General features: G+C 35.4%; 1 protein-coding gene across 3 annotated transcripts in view; it reads left to right on the top strand.

Moving 5' to 3' along the window:
* Pla2r1 (phospholipase A2 receptor 1) overlaps positions 1-13,942 on the top strand; it is a 117,424-nt gene that overhangs the window by 77,084 nt on the left and 26,398 nt on the right. For all 3 annotated transcript variants that reach the window (XM_078017464.1, XM_078017465.1, XM_005315764.5), the window contains exons 15-20: positions 1,351-1,483; positions 2,191-2,226; positions 2,680-2,837; positions 8,155-8,219; positions 8,703-8,806; positions 10,562-10,701. In XM_078017464.1, coding sequence (XP_077873590.1) covers positions 1,351-1,483; positions 2,191-2,226; positions 2,680-2,837; positions 8,155-8,219; positions 8,703-8,806; positions 10,562-10,701 — 636 coding nt within the window. The remainder of the gene's footprint in view (positions 1-1,350; positions 1,484-2,190; positions 2,227-2,679; positions 2,838-8,154; positions 8,220-8,702; positions 8,807-10,561; positions 10,702-13,942) is intronic.

Genomic DNA, 13,942 nt, shown 5'->3' with positions numbered 1-13,942 from the left:
ACAGCTTAGAGATCACTCAGCTGCATCTATTTTGTTAATGAAGAAACTGAGGCCAAGAAACAATTGAGCATTAAAGTCAATACAGCACTTAAAAAAACAAACATGCACCGGGTGTGGTGGTGCACACCTGTAATCCTAGCAGCTCTGGAGGCTGAGGCAGGAGAATCACAAGTTTAAAGCCAGCCCCAGCAAAAGTCAGGTGCTTAGCATTTCAGTGAGATCCTGTCTCTAAATAAAATACCAAATGGAGCTGGGGATGTATGTGGTTCAGTTGTCAAGTGAAGTTCAATCCCTGGTACTCCAAAAAATAAAAATAAAGACAAACAAACATGCTACATAGAAGTTGAGGATACTTCATTTTGTTTTACTAAAACACATTCATTAGTAATAAGAGGAAAAAAGACTATGGTTCAGAAAACAATGACAAAAAGGCCGTGAAACTATAGACTGAGGTCCTATGACCACTTCCTGCTGGGCAGAATGAATTCACAACATTCTCTGAACCTGAGGATAAATATATTTATGTTAGATAAATTGTTCCAGAAGTAGGGGGCGGGGGAAGTATAGCTGTTCATTCAGCCTCATTATTTGCAAACCTATGTGAAGGAGAGAGAGAGAACTCACCACTGAGTTCTCTTTTCAGGTACAATGAGAAATTCTCACATTTTCCCTAAGGCAGTGGAAATGCTGAAGCATATAATATAAATTGTTGCACAACTGTATATATTTGAGGAGGATTATAAATGGTTTCACACATCCTTTTTTTTTCCAATTTTTTAATCGCAATTTTACTTGTGATCCATCCACTCTTCTGTCAGATAAGCATTAAATAGTTGAAAGGCTAAATCTTTATGAATTATGGAGCTATATGACCTATGTGGTCACTCATGGAAATTTTTGGTAGTTTCCTGACTAAAAAGCTAGCTGTGGATTAGAATTTAGTTATGAGCAACTAAAAGCTTAGCATATACACAAAGGAACCAACATCAAAGGTGATGCCCAGATCTGGCTCATTCTTGTGCCTCTAAGAAGTTTACCCAGGATCCCAGGGTGAGACTAATCCTGCCAGTTAGAAAATAGTGCTAACTCTGAACAAAGCTTGCACCAGATTTCTTCCTTCTGGAGAAAGAAGTCGCATGCCCCCTTTTTAAGAAATAGCATCTTTAAGAAAAAAGATGCTAAACACTAATTAGCTTGTTCTTCACAAATGTGGAACAACTTTTAACTAGAACGACAAGCAAACATTTCTGAAGCTTCCTCTAGAAATCTATAATGATTATGTGCACGGAATTCTTCTTTGATCTTCTGAAACTTCAATCGTTAAGGAATAACAAACTTCATCTGCTGCAGGTTGTCTCTTCATTTTTAGACAGTATTTATTTTGAAGAAGATGCAAGAAATTGTGCTGTGTATAAAGCAAATAAAACATTGCTGCCCTCACACTGTGGTTCCCGCCGTGAATGGATATGCAAAATCCCAAGAGGTAAAAATATTAATAAGGTTTTTACTTTATGCTTGAACTAATAATGTGTATAACACTTCCCCTAGTGAAGAGATCTAGAGATTCAAAATCAAAGCACCCTGAACCACAACGCCAACAGCCTGCATGATGGAGCAAGTTGCACTATTTCAGTAAAGAATACATCACAGGGAATTGATGAAAGATAACCACCAGTGCTGTATGCCATTAGTCCACTGGGAATTAGGGCAAACGGCCAATATTACAGAATATTTATTATGCAAGTACAGTTGGAAAGAAACGTCACTGACATTACAAGCAAATAGGATTACTTGGGGCTGGGATATAGGCCATTTGGTAGAGTGCTTGCCTTGTATGCACAAGGCCCTGGGTTCAATCCCCAGAACGATAAAAAAAAAAAAATAGGATTACTTGGACCATGAGTAAGTAGAAGCCCGTAGCACAGCATGTAACACGCAGTAGGCTCGTGCCCTTTCTTCTTTAATCAGAAACCTCTCTGGAAAAAAAAAGAAAAGAAAGAAAGAAAACTCTCTGGAGCCTCCTTTTTTAAGATGCAACTTGAACTGACCATATTCCAAACAACACAAAGTACCTGTTTTTTACATGATTGTTTTTTAAGGTGAAGTGAACTATAGTATGTGTAGAGCTGAAGTGAGTCAGAGACACCTGTGAAGAAAGGTCAGTCAAGGTGGTTTGCTTTCACTTTACAGATGTGAGACCCAAGATTCCACCATGGTACCAGTATGGTAAGAACTACCTTGGCATTTCTCAAATCTCTAATTATAAACTATCTAGGTGCTATTATATACCTTTATTATATTATCACCTTCCTCCAATTGAGCCTCTCTTTTCTCATGTAAATCTAGAGCTAATTTGTTCAAATTAATAAGTCAATAATTAATTGATTAATTAATAATTGAAGTCATTAAATATGATTGAAGACTAATATCATAACTTAATTCCATTTTTATGACACATGATTTTAAAATATCATCCACCCTTGACCTTTGAATACTAGTATAAGTTTCTTATATGATGTAGAACAAAAAAAAGTAAATTATGTATTTATTTATATGTGTGCATGTCTGTGATTGTGTTTGTGTGCATATGTCCTGACCAGATTACAAATTTGATGTCAATCATGTGTATTATAACCCTCAACAGATTTGGCACCATTTGCAGGTTTATTTTTCTTTCAGATGCGCCCTGGCTCTTTTATCAGGATGCAGAGTACCTTTTTCATACCTATGCCTCCGAGTGGTCCTCCTTTGAGTTTGTCTGTGGCTGGCTGCGCAGTGATCTTCTCACAATTCATTCTGCACATGAGCAAGAATTCATCCACAGCAAAATAAGAGCGGTACTTGAATATAATTCACCTTGAGAATTTCTCATTAGCACCTTCTTCTGTCCTTGTACAGGATTTTTTTTTTTAATTTGACTTCAGACATTCATTTAAATTTCAGTAAAAGCCATGGATTTTTGAGAATTGTTTTTCTTCCAGTTATAGAGATTAAGAGAAAATACTAGAGAGATTTACTATGTTGCTTAATCATTTCACATCTCATTATTTATTAGCAACGATAGTGAATAAGTAAAGTTTATTGTTTTGTAAGTGCACTGATTATTTAACACATATTTATTGAGAGCTCTCTAGGAACTAAGATTCTATCAGTGATTAAAACTGACCAAAATTCCTTCCTTTATGGAGTTTATAATCTAATCTGGGATGAAAGATCATAATCAATACAAGTAAACAGAATTACATAATACATTAAAAAAGCATAAGTGGATAAATTCAATGAAGGAAAATATAGCTCAAATGAAGGATGAGGAATGCCTGATTGGGGGGAGGGATGACAGTTCTGATGTTTCAAATGTTACATGAATATATAACTTTTAAATTTGTAAAGATTCAACATATAGAAAATTACAGTTTTCAGTTTCCACTTAAGATAAAAGACCAGCCTGAATCTTTTGAGGAACTAGGAACATACAAGACCTGACCTGATAAACAATAAAATAAACTGCCAAGGAATAACATAGTCTTCAGTGCATGCCTACAGTTAAGATTTTCTAAATATCGAGCATGTTCCAGGCACTGTGAGATTTGTCATTGACACAAAAATGTAGGAAACAGTCTCAGTTTTCAAAGAAGCTGGAGATACACACACACACACACACACACACACACACACACACACTACACACACACAATATATATATATATGTAAATATATATATACACATATACTTCAAAACATCATGTTACACATGATAAATATATATACTTGATGTGCCAATTTTTTTCAGAATTATAAAATAAGATGCTAAAAATGATAATGCAGTAAGTAAAATGGCAGCTCTAAGGAGGAAAAATCTCCCTCCTAACTTCCCCTAAGAAACCTTTGAAAGCAAAGCCAGTCATTTTTTTAATTTAACCATATTTCATAATCTCCCCAACTCTTTTAATAATCTTTTCCTGTCTTTGTAAATTGATGGTTAAAATGAAGCATGAACTTGTAGGAAAATATCTTTTCCCACAGTTCATGAAGATTTTCCATTTCTTTGTCCTTTGCGTTACGCATACAGCCAGCAAGATACAGGCAAGTTGGGACTTCTGCCTCCTTATGATGGAAAAGCCAAGAAACAGAGATTAGATGACAACCACTCCGTCCCACGTAGACTCAGTAGCAGAACAACCTCTACTGCCAGCACCCCCCCACACTATTGGATCATATGCTATTTTGCCACCTCTTTACTGCTACAAATGGAACACTCCAACCAAAACTGTCATGTTCAATGTTAACACATCACATACCACAATGTCAGAAAATTCATTTTTTTCTTTAGCCAGATACCAGACTCTGGCTGTAGGTGGCGATAACAGGAAATCAGGTGAATGGCTGAAAACCAGTCTACCACATGCAAAGTACAGGTTCCAAAAGGAGCTGTGATTTTGCAATACTTACTGAACAGAGCCAGGCACTGGGCTAAGTCCTAACATCTAATTCCTCTTAATCTTTCCAAAAGCCCTCTGTGGAAAGTCTATTATTAGTATATTTTACAGATGAGGAAGCTAAGACTCCGAATAAGCTAAGCAACTTGGATACACAGCAACTAAACCATGGCATTTGGAAAGGAACCCAGATCTTTTAAAAAAAACCCTACACTATGCTGCCTGTGACAGCAGACAGCAGGATCAGGGTGAATAAAAGCACAATATCTACACTATATTAAACTGCTCATTATAAAATCCCTTCCCAAAGGTGGCTGTCAGCTATGTCTCAGATGTGAGCAGTGAAGGGCTTCTTTCCAATAGAGCTGAGCTCTTCTGGGTATTTCTATAGGTCGTCCCTCTTTGTCTTGCCTCTTAATTCATCTCCTAATTTTGGGGAGGTAGGAAGACAGTGGAGAAAGCAAAGTTAATACCTCCCGTAGAAGAAAATATAAGGCTCCATGGGTTCAGCAGTTTGGGAAGTGACAGCCAATGCCATAATGTAGTTGAAGACCTTGCAGCGCCTTATTCAGCAAAACTGTAACCCTACCTATGCCTGTGGGAATGTAGAGTGCCCTGTCAGGTTATAGGTGACCTGCCCTTATGGGTATAGCCTACTGTGCCACAAAAGAAAATTACTGGAAGATACACAGTGTGGAGACTAAGAAAGGAGAACAAGGACTGTTTCTGTCCGTTTGGGCTATTAAAACAAAATACCATAGACTGAAGGAGGGGGACTCACAGACAACAAAATTTTATTTCTCACATTCCTGGAGACTGGGAGTCTAAGATCCAGGTACTGGCAAATTCAGTGTCTGAGGAGGACCTGCTTCCTGTCCAAAGACAGCTGTCTTCTCACTGTGTCCTTACATGACAGAAGGGATGAGTTCACTCTCTGAGGTCACTTTTAAAAGGGCACCAATCCCATTCATAAATACTTACCCTTGTTACCTAATCACCTTCCCAAAGGCCCTTAGGGATTAGGCTTAAAACCTGTAAATTTGGGGGAACACAAACATTCAGCCTAAAGCAGGGGCCAAGGGAAAAGAGTATCAAATTAGAAAAAGGAAAGTTGTAAATTTTCAAGCAATTATTGTATCTGCTATGTTTGCCACTTTGTCTTGGTGGGGGTGATGGTGGTATTAATGGTATCTGTTAATGTATAAGTAAGAAATCCCATAACTAAGAATGTCCTACAACAATGGGTCAATCTAGGAGAAATTATTTTATTCAAGAACGAAGAGCCAAACTCATAGAGGTCATGCCACTAGCTTCTGTGGCACATCCATCTTATAAATGTAGGAAAAACTGGAGTAAGTAACTAAATGCTTTTAAAATTGTGAATGTGTTTTATATAGCTTCCCTCCCTATGAATAGTTATTATTAGAACTACAAAAAAAAAGGTTTACTTGGAGTATAAAAGAATTATGTACCAGAAACCAGGATACAGTTTTTAAAATCTGAAGAAAAAAAATTTTTTAACAAAATCTTTCCATCTTGTGGAAGAAATCAGCCAGTGTCTTCTCCCTGAAATTTTGAATAATAGAAGGCCACAGACATCATCAGAGTGAATTTTGAGCATTTCTTTGTTGAGTATTCTTGATAGTTAGATAATGCCTTAGGTAAAAAGCACTTAAGAGTTATGAACACCTATCATCAGTTCACTTAGCTATATTATATTTTATATTATTAACACAAATTAGCATTTTATATTATATTACACAATATTTGCATTTCAAAATGAAAACAACCTATTACCATTATTTATTATTTCTTTAGTTGTTGATAGATCTTTATTTATTTACTTTTATTTATTTATATGTGGTGCTGAGAATTGAACCCAGTGCCTCACACATGCCAGCCAAGTGCACTACAGCTGAGCCCTGGCCCCAGCCCCTATTATCATTATTTTTAAATTTTATTTCTAAATACCTACAAATATATATCAAATCCATTAGTCCTCCTCCAAAATCTAATTTTAAGCCCCTAAGGTAACTTGGTTTTTGCCATTTTCTATGGAAACATTTTAAAAGGTGACAGGCTGTTCCTCTTTATATAGTTTAGTAAATTAAATATATTAACTGTTGTATTTTATATCTTTTTGGTAAGCTCTTCCCATATGATGTTATCTAGGTACAGCAAAACACAATTGATCTTATAAAACTCATGATCATATCACATTTATTAATAATGTTTCTATTGTCGTGATCTTATACCTAAGCTAAAATGCAAAAGATTCATTTTTCACAGGGATTTTTCTGTCTGGGTATCTTCTAGCTTGTCCTGTGAAGCTTTGTGCCTTATCACAACAGGTTATGATGGGCTGTGTGGGAGATGACTGTACCATACTTGAGGTGGTAATCAATATGCCTCTTAAGATGCAATAGTTACCATTTCCCTTTAGAAATCCTTAATTAGGGGAGTGAACAATCAGGCCATGATTTGCACTATCGTGGCACAGGAGTCCTCTTTAGATGGAATGAAATTGTTGTGATTCTCCCACTAAGTTCCCAGCCAGTCTCAATGGACCCATTCCCAAGTCTGACAATGAGAATCTAAATTCAGCATGTAGGAACATGTCCACGAAACGACACCTCAGGGATCCAAAATTACAATTGTTCCACCTTGCATTATTCTCAAATTGCTGATATGGCAGACAGCCACACTGTTTAAGGAGTAAAAATACCTGTTTACAAACTGGAATGTTAGCAAGCTATTAGGTTTTGTTGTAGGATGACCTGAAATTCATGCAGAAAAATAATAGATCTTAAAATTTATTCCCATCTTTACAAAAGAAACGAGTGCAGACTTAAATATATATGTCTTCAAATTAACAGATTTTTAGCATAGAAAACTAAGTTCCAATTCAACACAAACATACAATACATACATCATAAAAATACTGACTCAGAGATCTCAGAGAAACTCCCTCTTTCTCTCTTATGGATAAAGAAGAAATTATAATTCCCCAGGTCATGAGTCCAGTATTATATCAGCTGTAATGTGTGTTTATGTGTGCATACACACATGCATGTAGATTGTATTTCAATTTTATACTTTTTGTGCTTAAGACTGAAGGATCACAACTGGTATAAAATTAATAAAACATATAAAGATAATTTTCTAGTTGTCAGACACTGGAATTCTGTAGTATTCTTTTGTCCTGTATTCTATCTCTCTATTTGAATGCTAATACTGTTTAAAGCTTAACAATCAGACTAACACCTAAAATTCAAAATCTTTATTCTATTGATGTCTTTGTATCTTGAATTGTTTTTCAAATAAATGTGACATCTGCAATGAACTTCTATAATTCACTGAGAGGAAAACAACACTAATTTTTTTAGTCAGAAAAAGAATTCATCTTCTATTTTACTTTTTATAAACTCTTTAAATCCCTTTTACAGAGTTAGAAAATTTAGTTTTCATGTTGTATGGAACCCAAAGTGATTTCAATATTTGATTCCAATTTTCCTTCATAATGAGGGGATAATATTTTAGAATAATGAAGTTTCAGGCTTTCTCAAGATCCTGGGCCTTAGTTCCTCTTTCTTAGATAATTGGGTGAAGTATTCAAGATTAGAAAGCTATTAGCCGAGACTCCATTAATCTTAATGGTGAAAAGGGAAAACAAGGAGAATAAATGCTGACAGTTTCTTTATTTTTTTGTTTTCAATAGCTATCAAAGTATGGTGCAAATTGGTGGATTGGACTTCAAGAAGAAAGAGCCAACGATGAATTTCAGTATGAACCTAGATTAATTTGCACTTAATTTTGTTTGACAAGATTTATGTACAAAATGATTAGACTAGATCTTAGCGATCAATTTGTTAAACAACCTTCAAACATTATCTTTAACTTATAAATTTTCATTTCCCTAGACAACGACATATTTTTTGAAGTCTACACCCATGGAACCATTACCCCATTCTATGCGATAAACATATTCACACCTTAAAGTTTTGTCCTGCCCTATTTCTTTGCTTATTTTTGTGATAAGAACAGTTAAAATAAAATCTACCCTCTTAGAAAATATTTATATGATACAATATTGTTAACTATAAGTGCTTTGCTGTACAATAGTATTTTTCTGAGTTTAACAAAATATTATACCTTTAATCCATGCCCCAGAACTCCAGAATGTGTTAAGAGTTAATACTGTTTAAAGCTTAACGATACTTAAAGATGTAAAATGAAAGACCCTTAAAGTTTTTAATTTTCCTACAGTTGGAGAGATGGATCACCAGTAACATACCAGAATTGGGACAAAGAAAGAGAAAGATCTGTGAATAATCAGAGCCAGAGATGTGGCTTCATTTCCTCCATAACAGGTTATTTTATTTATTCTTGATTCAGTTTATAATACAGACTTTTCTGGAGGCTTGAAATCTCCTTTTTTATTATATCAGTTCAGTGAGGAGGAGTTTGGTGACTTTTCGGTTGACTGTGTTTAATGTCATAATCTTAAGACTTAATGACATTCCTTCCATTTAATCCATGTATTTGTGTCCTTGAAAATAATGTACATCTAGATAAGTTCCTCCTCATGAGCCAAAATAGCACCAAAAATGGGCCCATTGAGACTGCTAAAAAAAAAAAAATGTGCCTGACAAATCTGTTTTCTCTAAGAAATTTCAATGTAGAACCATGTTTTATCTATTTCTTGTATCCAATCTAAAAATGTTCAGAACTTGAACCTCTATGAAATTTACTTCTATTTTTTCCTAGCAAACATTTTGATTCAATTCGGCATTTTTTTGCTTTTTTTTTTTTTCTTTTCTTTAAATACCTGGCATTGACTAAGCATGCTTTGTGAGAGCAAGGGTTTACAAATTGGATTTAAAAGCACACTGATGCTGAAGTCTGCTTTATTTTCATCAGCACAGAGCTTTGGGGGTTGCTTGTCCACTGTCTCCTCCCACACTTTCTAATTAAAGATCACAATATTCTGGAATCTAACAGATTCATAACTAACCTGGGACCCATGTCAGGAGAGGGAAAGCAAACCTGAGTGGGAGGGCCTCTGCAGAGAGTTAGGAAAAGAAAACAACATGTGGTTAATCAGCTTGCTTTTGCCAGCAGGTGTCACAATAGCCTACAGAAAAGGCTATTTTTTTGAGTCTGGGAAACTAGCAGCTCATCTGTATTGAAAATAGCATTCCAGCCCCTACTTTAAAGCCAGCGTCTTTTTGGCTCATATTTCTGATACTAGACTCCTGAACTTGCCCTTACAATTTGCATGCATTCTGCCCTGTTCTGGAATTTATTACTCGAATGCTAATGAAATGCACTCTACAATACTTATTCTGAAAACAACTCTTCTACATTTAAAATCAGTTTTCAGGAAGCTAAGGACTGCAGGATGTATCTTGCAGTGGACATGTTTATATGAGTCTGGTTTTGTGAAGGGTCAATACTAGAGAACTACTAATTTCTTAGAAGTTCCTAAATTAATTTTTCTAAATTATTATACAGGTTGAGCACCCTTACATGTAATGCTTGGGACCAGAAGTATTTAAGATTTCAGGGTTTTATGGATTTGGGTTATTTGAATAGGTTATGCCAGGTGAACATCCCTAAATCAAAAATCTGAAATCCTTCAAAATCTGAAACTTATTGAGCATTATTGCAGTGCTTAAGAAGTTTTGGATTTCAGATTTTTGGATTGAGGATGTTCAATCAGAATTTTCTAAAAATAATAATAATAAAGTGAAAATGATCATCTGTTGTTTTGGAATCTTTTTTTCTGATCATTGAAGCTGTATATCTGAAAACAAAAATATTACTCTATTAGTATTATTCTACTCAAGTCAAATATTCTTAGAACTTTAATCAATTCTGGGATTTTAGTTGAGTTACTTTCGTTTACTTATTTATTTTTTGCATAAAAAATCTTTACATTCTTAAGAATTACTGATTTAGCACCTTTCCCAGATAGCTGGTGTCACTATAGTCAGTAATTAAATTTAATTCCATTTCTATATTTAAAGTAACAAATTTTGGAAAACCACAGTAGATGCATAACATAACACCTACAAAGAGTCACCGCTGTTTCTGAGCCATTTCTAACCCACTCTCTCCTCCAGGACTCTGGGGCAGTGCAGACTGTTCAGTCTCTATGCCTAGCATTTGTAAGCGAACCAAGTTTTGGATCATCGAGAAGAAGAAAGAGATACCAAAAGAACATGGAACGTGTCCGAAAGGATGGCTATATTTTAACTCTAAGGTAAAATTGTTTTCATTGAGCTGCCTCTGTTGTAGCTTTTCACTTTGGAAAGTATTCAAAAAGTTGGGGTGACTTTAAAAAGCCATGAGTTATCCATCAGATCTGGACTGCTTTTGTCCAACTTTCAAGAGACTGGAGAAGTTTTCCACATAGGAACAAATCTTTTGCAACTAAAAAGGCTTTGACAAAAACAATCTTGACACCACTCCTCATTATATGCTCAGTTTGGTTCTTATTTTTGGCACAGCCCTTCACTGTATTGAATGTTTCATCAGGTTCGATGCATGTTTGTGCATGTGTGGTGTGTGTATTGTGTGTACAAGTGTGTATGTGTACATATGCAGTGTGTACGTGTGTGCACACGTATGTGTGCACATGTGCCTGCTTGCTTATGTGTCTAGGCTCTGCTCCAAATGAGCTGTGAACTCCAGAGGACCCAGACTCGGTCTTCTCCTTTTGTGTCTTCCCTGCCTGGAATCAGCAAAGAGCTCTATGCACCTGCGAATTGATGAACTAATAACTTAGCTTGGTCAATGTCATCTTGAGCCTCATAAAGCTGCTGCTTCCATGCAGAATTGAATTTAAGAAAAAAAAATCGCCAGTGGGGATATTGTAAACCAGATTTATTATTTCTGATACTGCCTTCAATTAAGGCCTAGACTTTCCTTCTACTCCTTATGTTTTATAATAAAATAACTTTATAGGCCTTAGGTGGAAGTAATTAAAATGCATCCCAAATTATAATTGTTTAACTCCTAGAGAATTAAAAAACCCAAACTGTGTCATAATTTCATATGCTAATATGAAATTGGTCTTCAATTGTGGACAGCCAATTTTCAATCTGAGTGTTCCGTTATGTTGGCAGGGCATTTTCTCCTTCTTTGTGATTTTCCTCTCATTGTTAATTCATGAAATGAAGTCACTTGGATTTTCTACACAATTATTGAGCACCCTCTATATATTTGACACTGACTTAATTTTAATTTTTTTTATTCTGTGGTAAAATACATATAACACCGAATTTGCCATTTTAACCACTTTTAAGTAAACAGTTCACTGGTGTTAAGTACGTTCACATTGTTGTGCAAGGAATCTCCAAATTCTTTTGATCCTGCAGAACTGAAACTCTACACCCATTAAACAATAACTTCCTATTCTTTTTCCCCACATCACCCTGGCCTCAGACAACCACTATTCTGCTCTATATCTCTATAGATTTGACCATTTTGGATACCTTACATAAGTGGAAGCATACAATATTTGTTTTATAACTGGTACATTTCACTTAGCATAATGTCTTCAAGTTTTATTCATGCTGTAACATGTGATATGATTTCCTTACTTTTTAAGTCTGAATAATATTCCATTGTATGTATATACCACATTTTGTTTATCCATTCATCATCCATTGGTAGACATTTAGGTTGCTTCCAACTGACTTTGTTGGATAATTTCATATGCATTTCTCCTATTGAACTTTTGAAAGATACAGAATTACTATTAACAATTTGCATATTGAATAATTGTGTTACCTTTCTGAACGTTCACAGTAAACAGGCATTAGATTGAAAATCAACCTCACATTTTCTGTCCTGAATCTGGTAGTCCTACTCTTTTCCTACACTGTCTGCTTCATATTAGAACTTAAGGACTGCATTGCAAATGATGATGGAACACACTGCCTTTCTGTTAGAATGGCCAAAACCTAGTACACTGACACCACCAAATGCTGATGAGGAGGTGAAGCAACCAGAACTCTCATTCATTCCTGTTGGAAATGCAAAAGGGTACAGCCCCAGTGGAAAACAGTAGGAATGTTCTTACAAAACTAATTATAGTCTTACCATACATTCCACAATCACACTCCTTGACAATTATCTAAGGGAGTTGAAAACAACATCTGTGTGAAGTCTTGCATGTGGATAAAGCAGTTTTATTCATAATTACTAAATTTAGCAACCAAGATGTCCTGCAGTAACTGAAAGGATAAATAAGAACTCTGATATATCCAGACAATGCAGTATCATTCGGTGCTGAAAAGAAACAAGCTACGGAGCCGTGAAAAGACATGAAAAAAAAACCTTAAATGCATATTACTAAGTAAAAGAAGCCAATCTGAAAGTACTCCAATGCTATATTATTCCCACTACATGACATTCTAGAAAAGGTAAATTATATAAAGACAACTTTAAAATCAAGGGTTAGGGGCTGTGGAAATAGCTCAGTTGGTAGAGTGCTTGCCTTGCGTGCACAAGATCCTGGGTTCTAATTCCCAGCAACACACACACAAAAAAAAAAAAAAAATTAAGGGTTGAGAGGAGAGAAAAAAGTGAACAGGCTTAGCACAGAGGATGTTTTAGGCTCTGGAATACTCTATATGACATTCCATGGGGGAATACACCTTGTTATACATTGGTCCAAACTTATACAATGTACAACACCAGGAATGACCCCCTAATGAAAACTGTGGACTTTGGGTGATAATTACAGGTCAGTGTAGGTTCATCAATTGTAACAAATGTGCCACGCTAGTGGGGGACCATGATAATGGGGGAGGCTCTGCATGTGCAGAACTGAGGTTACTATGGGGAATCTCTGTGCCTTTCCTATTAATTTTGCTCTAAAACTAAAACTGTTTTAAAAAAAATAAAGCCTTCAGTTATAATGATAATAAAAATAATTACCACATCAGCTTAGCCCCATGATAAAGTCAGCCTGGTGGCACTATGAAATATTTTCTAGATTATACATTACTATAGCATTTTAGTAGCTAGTACTTTCTGTTATTTCCCATTTTCTCAAACTATAGAATCTTTCTACCAGTCGTAAATTTTACATTCCATTATGAAAATTGTATCACTTATATTCAATAAGACAATGAGTGTTACTAAGTCTTTTACTAAAACGTTTGGCAATTGGTTTTTAAAGCATTTTTATTGTGTGTGCCACTGCACCCATCCTCTCTAATCTATTTTCTATCTCAATGAATTTGCTTCTTCTAGATACTTCATTTAAGTGAACTCACCCAGTGTTGTCTGGCTTATTTCATGTAACATGGTGTTCTCAAGCTTCATTTATGTTTTAACATATATCAAAACTGCCTTCTTTTTGATAGCTGAATAATACCCCATTGCATATTCTATGAATTACCATATTTTTCTATATCCATTCATTTGTGGATGGGCACTTTGGTTATTTCCACCTTTTAACTACTGTGGCTAATGCTGCAATGAACATTGAC

This window comes from Ictidomys tridecemlineatus, chromosome 7 (genome assembly GCF_052094955.1).
Source record: "Ictidomys tridecemlineatus isolate mIctTri1 chromosome 7, mIctTri1.hap1, whole genome shotgun sequence".
Classification (NCBI taxonomy): Eukaryota; Metazoa; Chordata; class Mammalia; order Rodentia; family Sciuridae; genus Ictidomys; species Ictidomys tridecemlineatus.
The sequence above is the reverse complement of the archived record's forward strand: the minus strand, read 5'-3'. Positions and strand labels throughout refer to the sequence as shown.